The sequence below is a fragment of the Gymnoscopelus braueri genome, assembly GCF_963280865.1.
Source record: "Gymnoscopelus braueri genome assembly, chromosome: 19".
NCBI classification, from domain to species: Eukaryota; Metazoa; Chordata; class Actinopteri; order Myctophiformes; family Myctophidae; genus Gymnoscopelus; species Gymnoscopelus braueri.
This window is the reverse complement of record NC_137621.1, coordinates 9,229,561-9,242,426: the sequence shown is the minus strand read 5'-3', so window position 1 is coordinate 9,242,426 and position 12,866 is coordinate 9,229,561. Positions and strand designations below refer to the sequence as shown.

The 12,866-nt window shown below is 42.0% G+C and overlaps 1 protein-coding gene across 3 annotated transcripts; it reads left to right on the top strand.

Annotated features, from left to right (window-relative positions):
- Positions 1-1,307: 1,307 nt before the first annotated feature.
- LOC308074863 (uncharacterized protein) lies at positions 1,308-12,342 on the top strand. 3 transcript variants are annotated; one of them, XM_080414360.1, is made up of 8 exons: positions 1,308-1,668; positions 3,882-4,003; positions 5,162-5,300; positions 7,428-7,519; positions 9,144-9,254; positions 9,607-9,713; positions 11,399-11,489; positions 12,107-12,342. In XM_080414360.1, exons 1-8 carry the CDS (start codon positions 1,572-1,574, stop codon positions 12,224-12,226), a joined length of 879 nt encoding a protein of 292 aa, XP_080270486.1. In that variant the 5' UTR covers positions 1,308-1,571; the 3' UTR covers positions 12,227-12,342. The 3 variants fall into 3 exon arrangements, with proteins under 3 accessions (XP_080270486.1, XP_080270487.1, XP_080270485.1); XM_080414361.1 differs by having other exon boundaries at positions 7,398-7,519; positions 12,114-12,342; XM_080414359.1 differs by having other exon boundaries at positions 7,398-7,519.
- The last annotated feature ends 524 nt before the right edge of the window (positions 12,343-12,866 follow it).

Below are 12,866 nucleotides of genomic sequence, written 5' to 3'. Positions count from 1 at the left end.
ACACCAGAGGCAGCTCCACAAATCATGTTCAACCCAGATTTGGCTCAACTAAGGGAATGAACTCGTTCTCATGCTATTCATCAAAAATGTGGAATGCCCTACCAAAAGGAGTAAAGGAGTGTAAAACCCTACTCACTTTCAAAACTGCCCTAAAGATACACCTTCAAGAGGCTGCAATTCGAAAATGGCCCCTGTCTAAGTCTTAACCTACCCCCCCCTCCTTCATTTTCCTCTTTTGTATATATATATTTTTTTCTCTCTTCATACCAGTAACCTGAAAGCTGATTGTATGACATTCTGTATAGTAGTGTGTATATCTGTCTGCCTCTTATATGTCATCATGATTTGTGTGCATGGGGTTCTCATCTTAAACAAGCTGCGTGCTTAATGAGAGTTCCAGTTTAGTAGACCTTGTATTGTGAATTTGTACTTCCATGTACTGTTCTCATGTCTTACTAAATAAACTACATCAATACTTTCCCGGATTGAATGTGTTTAAGCTATAACTAGGCTAAGTTTGAACTTAGTGTGAGGTGGTGCAACTGGCCCAGGTCTAGAAAAACAAGCCCAAAAGAAGCGACCACATGAGCGCTTGAAAATAGCAGATCTACAAGCTCACAACGCGTTGTGATGCGACACGTTGTGAGCTTGTAGATCTGCTCAATGTTAAAAAAAAATCTTGTGGAATATTTGGAAGATTGGAACACGGAAATGTATGTAAGATCACAGACATTCTAGGGCTAAAACATTCTAACATAAATCTGGTACATGACCCCCTTGCACAAAATATTTTCAGATGGGGGTCAGGCCAGGGACAAATACGTATTAACGTATTAAAGCCAGGAGAACCACTGGCTTAAATAATGTTTTTGTTTTAAACAAGCCCAAATGAGCAACCACACTTTAGAAACAAGACCCAAAAAATAGAGCCAGCTCTCTTGGCATTGCTTGTTTGTTTACCTGCAATTAACTTTACAGAAAAACAAGCCCAAAGTCGCTTATAATAAGCCGACATGGCAACACTGGGAACTAGACATGGTGTGCTTCCGGAGTTATGTGAGTTATGTTTATTTTTGTTTCAAAGATACAAAAATAAAATAAATATTGTGAATAAATAAAAACACACTTCTCAGTTATTTGATCAATATTTTATATATATAAATTATATAATATCATTATGCAATATTATACTAATAATTAATTTGATATATTAAAAAATAACTCGGAACTGGCCGCATTGTACTTCCGGGGTTGTGTTTACTTCACAGTGTGGTTTTTAAAGGTGGACTGATAAACCCCAACAACAATAAATGATCATATTGATCATAATTGATCTTATTGGTTGAACACTGAAGGGATATTTGAACACTTGGACATGGTATGACACCATGCACAGATCGTTTTATAATTAAATAATATTGATAGATACATTTGAATCTATTCAGTCAACACGCTCCGAGTCCTCCTTAATAAATAACCACGTTCTCTCTGTGTGGACATCAGTCCAAAACTACACACTTCACTGATTCCATGTCAAATTAATATTATTAATATTAACATTATTGAAAACAATGAACTTGTCGGACGCCAAAACAGAGATCCAGCAGCTGCTGTCCAGGGTGGATCCTACAGATCTGCCCAGACTCATGGACTGGATGAAAAACTCAGGTTGGTTTTAATCCATATCAACCCTAAGTATTCCCTTATCCTATGGGGGGCGAATAGCCTTAGATCAAGACTATCGTAGATGTATTTGATCGATTTTTACATTTTTATCTACGAGAGTCTTAGCGACCACCTCCCAGTTTGCCCTAGAATGTCACCAGTAAAGCCTGTGTTTCTACAAACATGTACAAATGCAAAATATAAGGTGCTTACACTCTTGCCCCAAATGTTAACTAGGTGTCCGAAGTATTTGTGCAATGTATTAGTCCATATTTTTCAATAATGAAGTGTTTTAGTCCCGTCTGTGGCCGATTCTGTCTGAAGTTCCCAATGGGCGGTAGTGACGAGGCGCATCTGGTGAAAGCCGGAATTACACTCAACGTAAACAGGAAGTAAACGAGGTGGGGAAATGGCGTTCTGCCACAGACGGGAATAAAATACTCCTTTATTGAAAACTATGGACTAATACATTGCACAAATACTTCGGACACCTATTTAACATTTGGGGCAAGCGGGTAAGCACCTTATATTTTGCATTTGTACATGTTTGGAGAAATACGGGCTTTACTGATGACATTCCAGGGCAGCATCAAAATCAGTTTAACCACTTTAACATCTGCAATTTGAAAATAGCAGATCTACAAGTTCACAACGCGTGTTGTGAGTTGTGAGCTTTTAGATCTGCTATTTTCAAAAAGTGAATAATATAAAGTGAATACTTTTGAATATTTCTGAAACATTTTAACAAGGGGGTCCGCAGCCAACTGAGCCAGCAAGTACGTGTATTAATTTGGTCCCGGGGGGGGGGGCGACCCCTTACAGACGACGTCACACTGATAAGAACCAGTATGCGCGCAACCAGTATGCGCGCAAAGAAACCCGGCATCAGGTCCATCAGATCTCGCTAGGACAAGGACGCGCCTCACTAGCCCATTGGTTCTCAAAGTGGGGTCCGGGGACCCCCAGGGGTCCTTGAGGGAGTTCCAGGGGGTCCCCAGCTAAATGACAGATTAGGCACCAAATGGACCCTTATGGGTCTGTAACTGAGAGTGTACGGGTCCATTTGGTTCCATTTGTACACTCTCAGAGTTAAATTGACATAGATTTTACAATATAAATTGCGGTCCAAGTGATAGAAATGCCATTAAATGGAGGTCTGTAGCCCTAATGCATGTCAAACTGGGGGTCCTTGAAATTAAAATGGTTGAGAATCACTGCTAGAGCCGTAAAAAATCTTCTCTTATGGGGGTCCCTGGAATATCTTTTGAAATGGGGGTCCCCGGGCTAATAAGTGTCAATTTGGGGTCCTTGACATGAAAAGGTTTGAGAACCACTGCACTAGCCAACACACAAGAGGGGGTTGGGGTGAAACAATTGATTGCGTCATTTGCGTGAAACAATCACCTGTGCGTCCAGTCTCAGTGTTAGTAAAGAAATAATACGTGAGACAAAGTGGAAGATGGAGGAAAATAACTGTATTTCACAGCTGTGTTTAATGATTTAACGTTGAGAAACTTTCTGTGAACCTCAACCTATACTGATCTGTGTGAAACCAAATGAATCAACAACTTTACTACATCTGTCATCATAAGAAAGTGGTTCAGGCTAAATAAATTGTCATCATGGTCTTAAATTAAATCCCACACTTTTAGTTGACCGGAGTCCCCCAGAATTGGCACAAGTTGTTAAAATTGTTAAAATACACTAATTGCAACGGTTTCACTACATTTCTTAAATGTAATGTTATATTCTTAATTTCTTCAAAAGGTCATTCATAACATAATATTCTTGCTATGGTTTTCTCTTGCAGTTTTCTAAGCAAAATGTTGTAGTTGGGTAAGAGGGGGGGTAATTCACAAATCAGGGAAAGGAAGTACTGATGATGCCCAAACCGTTTGAGAACCATGATGTAGACTCTACACTGTAGAGGGAAATATTAGAAGATCTAGTATATAGAATAAGTTGAAAAAGAGTTGAGGAAGGCCCTGGGCTGAAACATTTGTGTTTGATCTGGGGTTTTTCAATAAATAAAGATCCTAAAAGGACCAAGTTAGTGCTGGTGATCTTTTTTAAGATAAGGATCTAGTATAGAGCCATGGGGGTTTAAGGTTCAAGTGGTTAATGCAATGACAATATCAATATATTCATAATCAATACAGTGCATTGTAAAAATCTGTTGCATTTTGTGTGTGTGTGTGTGTGTGTGTGTGTTCCAGATGAGATGGATGACGTTCTTGTTGACAACCGGACAGTGATTCTTCAGAGCATCTCGGAGGACCTGAGGGTGTCTCTGCCCCTGGACGCCATGCTGCCCTGCGAAACCACAGCCATACAGCGAGTAAGACCAACCAGGCAGTATAGTGCTGCTGTGTCTGTCGTAGGGCGTATTATTGTTCGTTCGTATACCGTTTGCCTGCATAGTTGTAGTTGCTCTGGGTGGAATGCTGTTTTTGACACCCAGCATTCCACTAATTTTTGTCCTGATTAGTACAGGCTATTTGTAGGGCAGTGGTTCTCAAACCTTTTCATGTCAAGGACCCCCAAAAAGATAAGTATTTGACTGCGGACCGCCATCTCAAAATTATTTTCCAATTTTGAGAACCAATGTTGTAGCCAGGGTGTATATACTGGTGAGGTGTATCCTGTTTTTTTTGTGACGTTTTTAATTATAAATTAAAAGTTGACCGGAGTCATAGCGCGCACCGAGTGCCGCGCTATGAGCTTGTAGATCTGCTGTTTATTTTTGAAAATCGTGAAAATTTGTGCAAATCTCTGAATATATATATATTTTAAAGCAAACACTTGTAACTCAAATCTTTGCTTCTGGGGGTCCCTGGAACTAAAACTTTTGAGATGGCGGCCAAATACATATAATTTTGGGGGTCCTTGACATGAAAAAGTTTGAGAACCACTGATATTATAGCAACATAAGTGTTTCAGAAAACTGTTAGGATTTAGAAGACATTTGTAGAATCGGCCTCAGGTCTTAATGGGTTAAAGGAGAATTCCGGACAAATTAAGTGTTATCTTTGATGTCTCGTTACTCACCTAGCGACGTGAAAAGTGGCGTTCTTTTTTTCCATATATTCCCCTGTCGTCATTTTTTAAACCCCCTCCGTTGTCATAATGGGAGCGCGTGGGTAAGGGAAATTCGTCTATTATAACCGACGCAAAGTTGTTTTTTTCTCTACTAGTATTCATAGTAGAGTCTCATGATAGTCAAACATGCGTTGAAACTATCTGCGAGGCTGCCGTCAATGGCGAACGATTTAACACTGGTTGCTTGTTTCTTCCAGAACCTGGCAACTCGTGTCGCAACGAGACATCAAAGATAACACTTAATTTGTCCGGAATTCTCCTTTAATAACATAGGGTCAATCGAACGATTCAATCTAATCAATTATATACAAAAAAAAAGATCAGTCAATCAAGCGATTGTTTTTGCACAAAGGATCACCTGGATTAAGTGTTGCGTGGCTATATCTGTGTACGTTAGACTCGGCAGCAGTCTCATCCTACGGTGCACGTGGACTCCTTCCTGTACGATGAAGAGTTGGTGGACAGACTGTGTGAGGAGAGGAAGATGAGCAGAAACTACTGTCTGACCTGTGGTTCACATGCCACTGCCCCTCTGGGTATGTACTGTATGCGGCTGCACTTCTGTTCCGTTCAATTCAATGCAACTTTACCGTCCACGTGATATGGCATTTATATTTGGTATTGAGGTGTTTTTTGATGAATTGATTGTTTGTTTATACATTGTGATGATCTGTATATTGTACTGAGTTTCTTGATGTTTATGAACTGATTGTATACAGACTGATTGTGATGAGATTTCTTTCTTTTTTTAATGATTTTTTTGGGGGTCTTTTTATGCCTTTATTTAGAGAGGGATAGGGAAAGTAGGCCCCCAACTTTGACTTTATTGATGACATCACAAAGTGGCAGAAATAGCCAATGTACATTTCATTTTTTTCCTTTGTTACATTTCTGCTTATATGACATACCCAATTTCAGAATCAGAATCAGAATCAGTTTTATTGTCACATCACAGGTTTACAAGGTAAAAAAGTGGGTGAAATTCGTTTTTGTACATCGTTCCCATCGCAACGTTAGTTTCCATAGAAAGAAGAGGGGGGGGGGGAGAAGAAGAGGGGGTGGGGGGCAAGTGGGAAGGAGATCAAAACAAGAGAGCAACAGAAGGCCAGACAAGTTATCTACATATTTACAAAGTACCTGAGATAATAAAAAACAAAAAAAACTAAGGTGCCTGAGCATAGCAGCAATGTATGTATACTGTGCATGTTATACTTATACTGTGCATGATATACATATGGACGTTAAGGTGCTTAGAGGAAAAGAGCACAATAAAAAGACAAAAAAAAGTCTGTGCGTTATACATGGGATTAAGGTGCAAAAGGTCAGTGTGGCTATGCAGTCATACGTGTACAGGGAGTAGAGGAGAGGGCTCAGCACGCATCCCTGGGGTGCTCCGGTGTTGAGGGTCAGGGGGTCGGATGTGATGCTGCCCATTCTCACCACCTGATGTCGGTTGGACAAGAAGTCCTGTATCCAGTCGCACATGCTTGGGTGTAGCCCTAGGTCTCTGAGCTTTTTGTCAAGTATTGCTGGGACAATGGTGTTGAATGCTGAGCTGTAGTCCACGAACAGCATACGTACATATTTGTCCTTCAGCAGCTTGTTGTCCATGTGCGAGAGGACGGTGTGGAGAGCCATGGCAATAGCGTCGTCGGTGGATCTGTTTTTGCGGTATGCATACTGCCACGGATCCAGCGAGGCAGGTAGCGTGGAGCTGATGTATTCCCTCACCAGTTTCTCGAAGCACTTGCTGACGATCGGGGTGAGAGCGACAGGTCTCCAGTCGTTCAGGCATGTCACTTTGGCCTTTTTGGGAATGGGCACAATGGTTGACATTTTGAACCCTGCAGGGACCACAGCCTGGGAGAGGGAGAGGTTAAAGATGTCAGCGAAGACACCCGCCAGCTGGTCTGCACATGCCTTAAGGACCCGGCCTGGAATCCCATCAGGTCCGGCTGCCTTGTGGATGTTGACCCGTGCGAAGGCTGTACGCACTTCTCTCTCCGAGATGGTTAGAGGGTTCTCCTCTGCTGGTGCTGCTGATGGCCCCGCTTGGCTGCCGCGGTTGGGGCTGATCTCAAACCGGCCGTAGAAAGTGTTCAGTTCGTTGGGGAGGGAGGCAGGCGGGTTCACCTCGCTTCTGCTTCTTGTTTTGCAGTCTGTCAAGGTGTGTACCGCCTGCCATGTGCTCCTGATGTCGCCATTGCTGAGTTTGTCTTGCATCTTTTTTGTGTAGGCCTTTTTCGCCTTCCTGATGGCGCTGTTAAGGGCCGCGCGCGTCGTGTTGCGCGTTTCCACGTCGCCAGATTTGAAACCAGCATCCCGTTCATGCAGATGTGCACGTACTCCGCTGTCCATCCATGGTTTCTGATTGGGATAGATCCGAACTGTCTTTTTTGGGACTATGTCAACTATGCACTTACTGATAAAGCCAGTGACTGAGTCTGAGAGTTCGTTGATGTTATTCCCAGCGGCGTTCTTAAACATCCCCCAGTCAGTCTGGTAGAAGCAGGATTGTAGCATAGCGTCTGTGTCCCCACCCACATCGATTATTTTATTAAAATGTATATATTTTTTATATAATTGATTAAATGTATTAAAGTTGGATTAATTGCGTGTTTTTCTGTCTGCAGAGTTCATCTCTCACTCCTTTTCCATCCCAGAGCTGCGGTTCCTCTTCCAGAACGTTCTACCTGACCTGACCGGGAAACTACTGGTTGATGTTGGATCTAGACTTGGAGCTGTTCTCTATGGGGTGAATAGAATAGAATCGAATAGAATCGAATAGAATCGAATAGAATCGAATCGAATAGAATAACAACGGAAAGGCGTGTGTGTGTGTGTGTGTTTATGTTTCTGTTGTGTCTGTATGATTCAGCTGTTAATGTTTCAGTGGTATCTATCTGTATGTATATGGAGAAGGGCCTATCTCCGGCCAGGATGCGTTTCTTGAACGCCCCTCATTTTGTTTTTTTGTCTTTTTTTAACCTTTATTTATACAGGAAAATCCCATTGAGATCAGAAATCTCTTTTACAAGGGAGCCCTGTTCGGGACAACCTGCAGGACAAGTTGCAAACATACACAACATAAAACATCACATATTAACAAAAAAAAAAGTCAAAGCGCAAACAGTCATAATAGTCAGGGGATATTAGCAGAAAAAAAATCCAATCTTGGAATAAATTCCTTACCAAAAAAAAACTTCACCAATGTGTTTGTAAAAGTGTCTAGTAACACATCTCACAAAGACTGAAATGCAGTTTCCCTAGGGGAATTTTTGACAGCTCCTGAAAGTTGGGGTACCCACCATAACCTTATGCAGGGAAAAAAAATCAAAATGTAATTCTGTTTTAAGTAGCATGTGAGGGGGCAAACTAGGGTGTTTTTATGATTCTGAATCCATTGCAAGCATTTGTTTTGCACCAAAACCACTCCTTGGGCTAAAAACAGCCCAGTCTCAATGGGCTTTTTACACAAAAAAGTATACCTGGAAAAGGATGGTTATGGCCGTTTTTAGCCCAAGGAGTGGTTTTGGTGCAAAACAAATGCTTGCAATGGATTCAGAATCATAAAAACACCCTAGTTTGACCCCTCACATGCTACTTAAAACAGAATTAAAATTTGTTTTGTTTTTTTCCTGCATACAAATTGTCACAAATTGGGGTCACAAATTCTCCTAGGGAAACTGCATTTCAGTCTTTGTGAGATGTGTTACTAGACACCTTTACAAACACATTGGTGAAGATTTTTTTTGGTAAGGAATTTATTCCAAGATTTTTTTAATATCAAGGCAGGAGAAATGCATTTCACACCATTTAGGTAGGGAAGCAAGTGCACCATACAATGGTGTCTGCCATCAGGTCGAACAGTAAACTTTTAGAAGACGGACCTAAGCATGATCAAGTCCTTTAGCTTCAGATCAGTCTGCAAGTGATTCCAGGCTGCAGGAGCAGCACATATGAAGGCTTGTTATCAAGTTCAGTTTGAGCTTTAAGACGAGTAAGTAGCAGGGACTCCCAGAAGCGCTCCTATGGCAATTCCTCCTCCGTTTTAACTCGGGCACAGCCAAGTTATGACGACTCGTCTTCCTTGCGTGTTTGCAATATGCCTAAACCTAACCTTAACCGTAACCTTAAAATTAAGGAGTCACGTGTTTGACGTAACTTGGCTGCGCAAGCAAAAACGTGTAATGTAACTTTGCTGTACCAGGAACAAACTAAAAAAGCACCTTCCCATAGGAGAGGGTGTTCCCGAAGTGCCTCCACACTGCAGACAGACCATATTGGGTATATCTGTGTTTCAGTATTATTTGTGTTTCAGTGGTACTGGTAAGTTATATGTGTGTTCAGTGGTATATATATATTGTATATGTTTTCAGGGATACTTGCACAGTAGTGCGCTGCGCCTGGTGGGGGTGGAGTTGAATGAAGAGTTTGTCAGACTGCAAAACATGGTTGTGGAGAAATACGGCTTCTCTGACAGAATACAGGTAAGACTCCTACTCACCTCTCATCTCCAATAAATACTACTGTACTAGATATGTACAGTACTATTTTGTGTAGTATTGATTGATTGATTGAGTATTTTATTGACGAGTTAAAAACGAGTAAAAAAAACTAAGGATGGTTGACACAAAAAAACTAAACAAATGGCTGACACAAAAAAAGCCCAAAGGCTTGTTTCCACTGTGGTCCATTAAACATTCAACACTCAAGCAACTGGACAAACAACAGCTTGGTAGGTGTCTACTGTCACATTATCAGTGGTGTAAAGTCACTAAAGTGCATTTAGTCAGAAACTTGTACTTTACTTGAGTATACAGTGTAAGTTGTGTTGTGTAGGTGGTCCATGCAGACGTGTCTTGTCGGCTCGATCTGGTCCAGGAGTCAGACGTTCTCATCATGAACAACGTGTTTCAATTCTTCATGGAACCAAGAGATCAAATACTGTAAGACACGCACACATGCACTCACACACACACACACACACACACACACACACACACACACACACACACATGCACGCACACGCACACACACGCACGCACGCACGCACGCACGCACGCACGCACGCACGCACGCACGCACGCACGCACGCACGCACACACACACACACACACACACACACACACACACACACACACACACACACACACACACACACACACACACACACACACACACACACACACACACACACACACACACACACACACACACACACACACACACACACACACACACACACACACACATGCACGCACGAGTATGTACGTACGCAGACACACACACACACACGCACGCACGCGCGCGCATGCACGCACACACAGAGAGATGACAGCATCAGTAGACTATACACAATACATGTATTTACGTACGTACGTATGTACGTACGTACGCAGGCGCACACACACACACACACACACACACACACACACACACACACACACACACACACACACACACACACACACACACACACACACACACACACACACACACACACCACACACCACACACAGAGAGATGACAGCATCAGTAGACTATACACAATACATGTATTTCACTAAATACTGACTCAAAAGATGTATGTGTTGTTTTAAATCTCTTGTTGCTGCCACTCACATCTCAACCATTTAATCACTGAAAAGAATAAAGAAAAAAGAGTAACTAAATTTGTATAGTGAAACATTTTATATGTATAGCAGAGACAGGCAGGTTGGGGAAAGAAATGCACGCGTGTTAACCGCGTTTGCATGTGAATGTTCGTGCCTGCACAGCTCAATTTGAATGTGTGGTCTTTTCTACTGAACCCTACAAATAGCCTGTACTAATCAGGACAAAAAATACACACAGTCCCAGTGTCAAAAACAGCATTCCACGCAGGAGCAACCACAACTATGCAGGCAAACAGTATACAAACGAACAATATACACCCTGTGACAGACACAGCACTACTGACTGACTGTCTTACTCGCTGTATGGCTGTGGGTTCGCAGGGCAGCATGGCGTCCAGGGGCAGAGACACCCTCAGGTCCTCCGAGATGCTCTGAACGTTTACCATTCATAGTTAAATTCCATTGTTGTATTTTGGCTGTGAAGTTGGTTGCTTTGCTAATCAGTCCTGTTTTTTGTGTCATACTACATCATACTAAAGGTGCGATGGAACGCATGTTCAATTGATTGATGGTTTCTTTGTTTGACCTAATTATGTTTGATGGGCACGGCAGCAGGTTTCAACCAGACACAAGTATGACACCATTGCATGTGTTTACAGTTCAATTTTGCTGCTGAGCCAGTCAAACAAAGCTATGGGTAAATTAACTGGAAAAAGAAATGGGTATGCCACCTTCTGAAAACATGGGACTACAGTTATGCACAGAGCCGATTCGGGAGTGTTGGCACTTGGCAGGCACTTTTGTTTTTCTGGATGGGAGGGCAAAACAACCATTTTGGTCCCACCAGAAGAATTGTTTGCACTTGTACAAATGCTCCCAGTTATATTTTCGAACCCTGGCAGTAACGTTGCATACACACACACACACACACACACACACACACACACACACACACACACACACACACACACACACACACACACACACATTAACAGACATTGTCTCCTACGTAACAGAGCGTGGCAGAGCATTAGGAATCATTTCTGTAAGAAAGGAGCTCTACTGGTGACTGTCCCCAGCCTGGAACACACACTGTCTGAACTACAGGTACACACACACACACACACACACACACACACACACACACACACACACACACACACACACACACACACACACACACACACACACACACACACACACACACACACACACACACACACACACACACACACACACACACACACACTACTGAAGCCACTAATTATTGCTATTACTGCACAACATTGCGTAATAACCAGTGTTGGATTTGCTTTTAATATCGCCCTCTGGTTATTCATCATTATCCCTGCTTCTGCTCACTGAATTAAATACATTTCTTTTTGGTAAATGTAGACTGATATGTTTGATCTTTATGTTTGACAATATAACTATTTAACAATTTTATATAAAAACAAATTATGTTAACCACATTAGCCCTGTTTTGGGTAACATTTCAAAATGTCTAAATTCCAGAGCGATCGACAATAAGCAAGGTTAACACATACATCAAATGCAGAGAGATTTGTCTCTCTGCATGACATGATGAAGTATGTACTGTAGGCCCCCACCCCCTCTTTTTTTGTTTAGAAAACTGATTGGTGTTAATGCTACTGTGTTTGTGTCTGTCTGTCTGTCTGTCTGTCTGTCTGTCTGTCTGTCTGTCTGTCTGTCTGTCCCTCCAGGGAGCAGGGATAGATGCAGGCCCCTGGCTAGAGGAACTCCCACTGGATTATGATGTTTACCTGGGAACAGACACAGACAGAGACGCACTGAGAGACATCCACCTCTACAGGGTCTTATAACAGACAGACAGAGTGACAGACATCCACCTCTACAGGGTCTTATAACAGACAGACAGAGTGACAGACATCCACCTCTACAGAGTCTATAAAGCACAGGTTTTAAAGTGGGGGTCAGGGGTTGCCAGGAGGGCCAATTGGAATGGAAATAAATAAATTAATTATTTTTTTTAATTGGGGGGTGATGGGACTTCTGGGTACACGTGTCTCGAACCAAGGAAGCCTTAAATGTAAAGACAAAGTGTGACATAAGCAGTAAGGGCCGAGGACTTTTCAGGTTTGATTTGAAGCCATAAAACCCATGAGAATGTACCGTATGTGTGCTGTGTGTAGAGCTGCTGAATGACACATCTTTGTTACTTTGTTTTGTTTTTCTTTTCTATGGCACCTTTGTTAAATGTATCAAAATACTGTATGTACTGTAATATTTCATAAATCCGTCCAATTAAAACCATTTTTGAACAAATTGGTGGAGTGTGGGGGGAAATCCTTGAAATTAAGTAATGACTGGTAAGGGCTTATACTCTTCCACTGTATACACTGTTGGACACAGTGTCACGCACAGAAAATTGCAGATCAGACACGTTGTGAGCTTGTAGATTGCCTATTTTCTGTGCACGACACCGGCATGCAATTATGTATA

Excerpts from the sequence above, each read along its gene's own strand:
- LOC308074863 (XM_080414359.1), top strand. The coding sequence starts at position 1,572 with ATGAACTTGTCGGACGCCAAAACAGAGATCCAGCAGCTGCTGTCCAGG. Across the intron at positions 7,520-9,143 it reads TTGGAGCTGTTCTCTATGGG|GGATACTTGCACAGTAGTGC; the intron begins GTGAATAGAATA and ends ATATGTTTTCAG. Across the intron at positions 9,714-11,398 it reads GAACCAAGAGATCAAATACT|AGCGTGGCAGAGCATTAGGA; the intron begins GTAAGACACGCA and ends CCTACGTAACAG.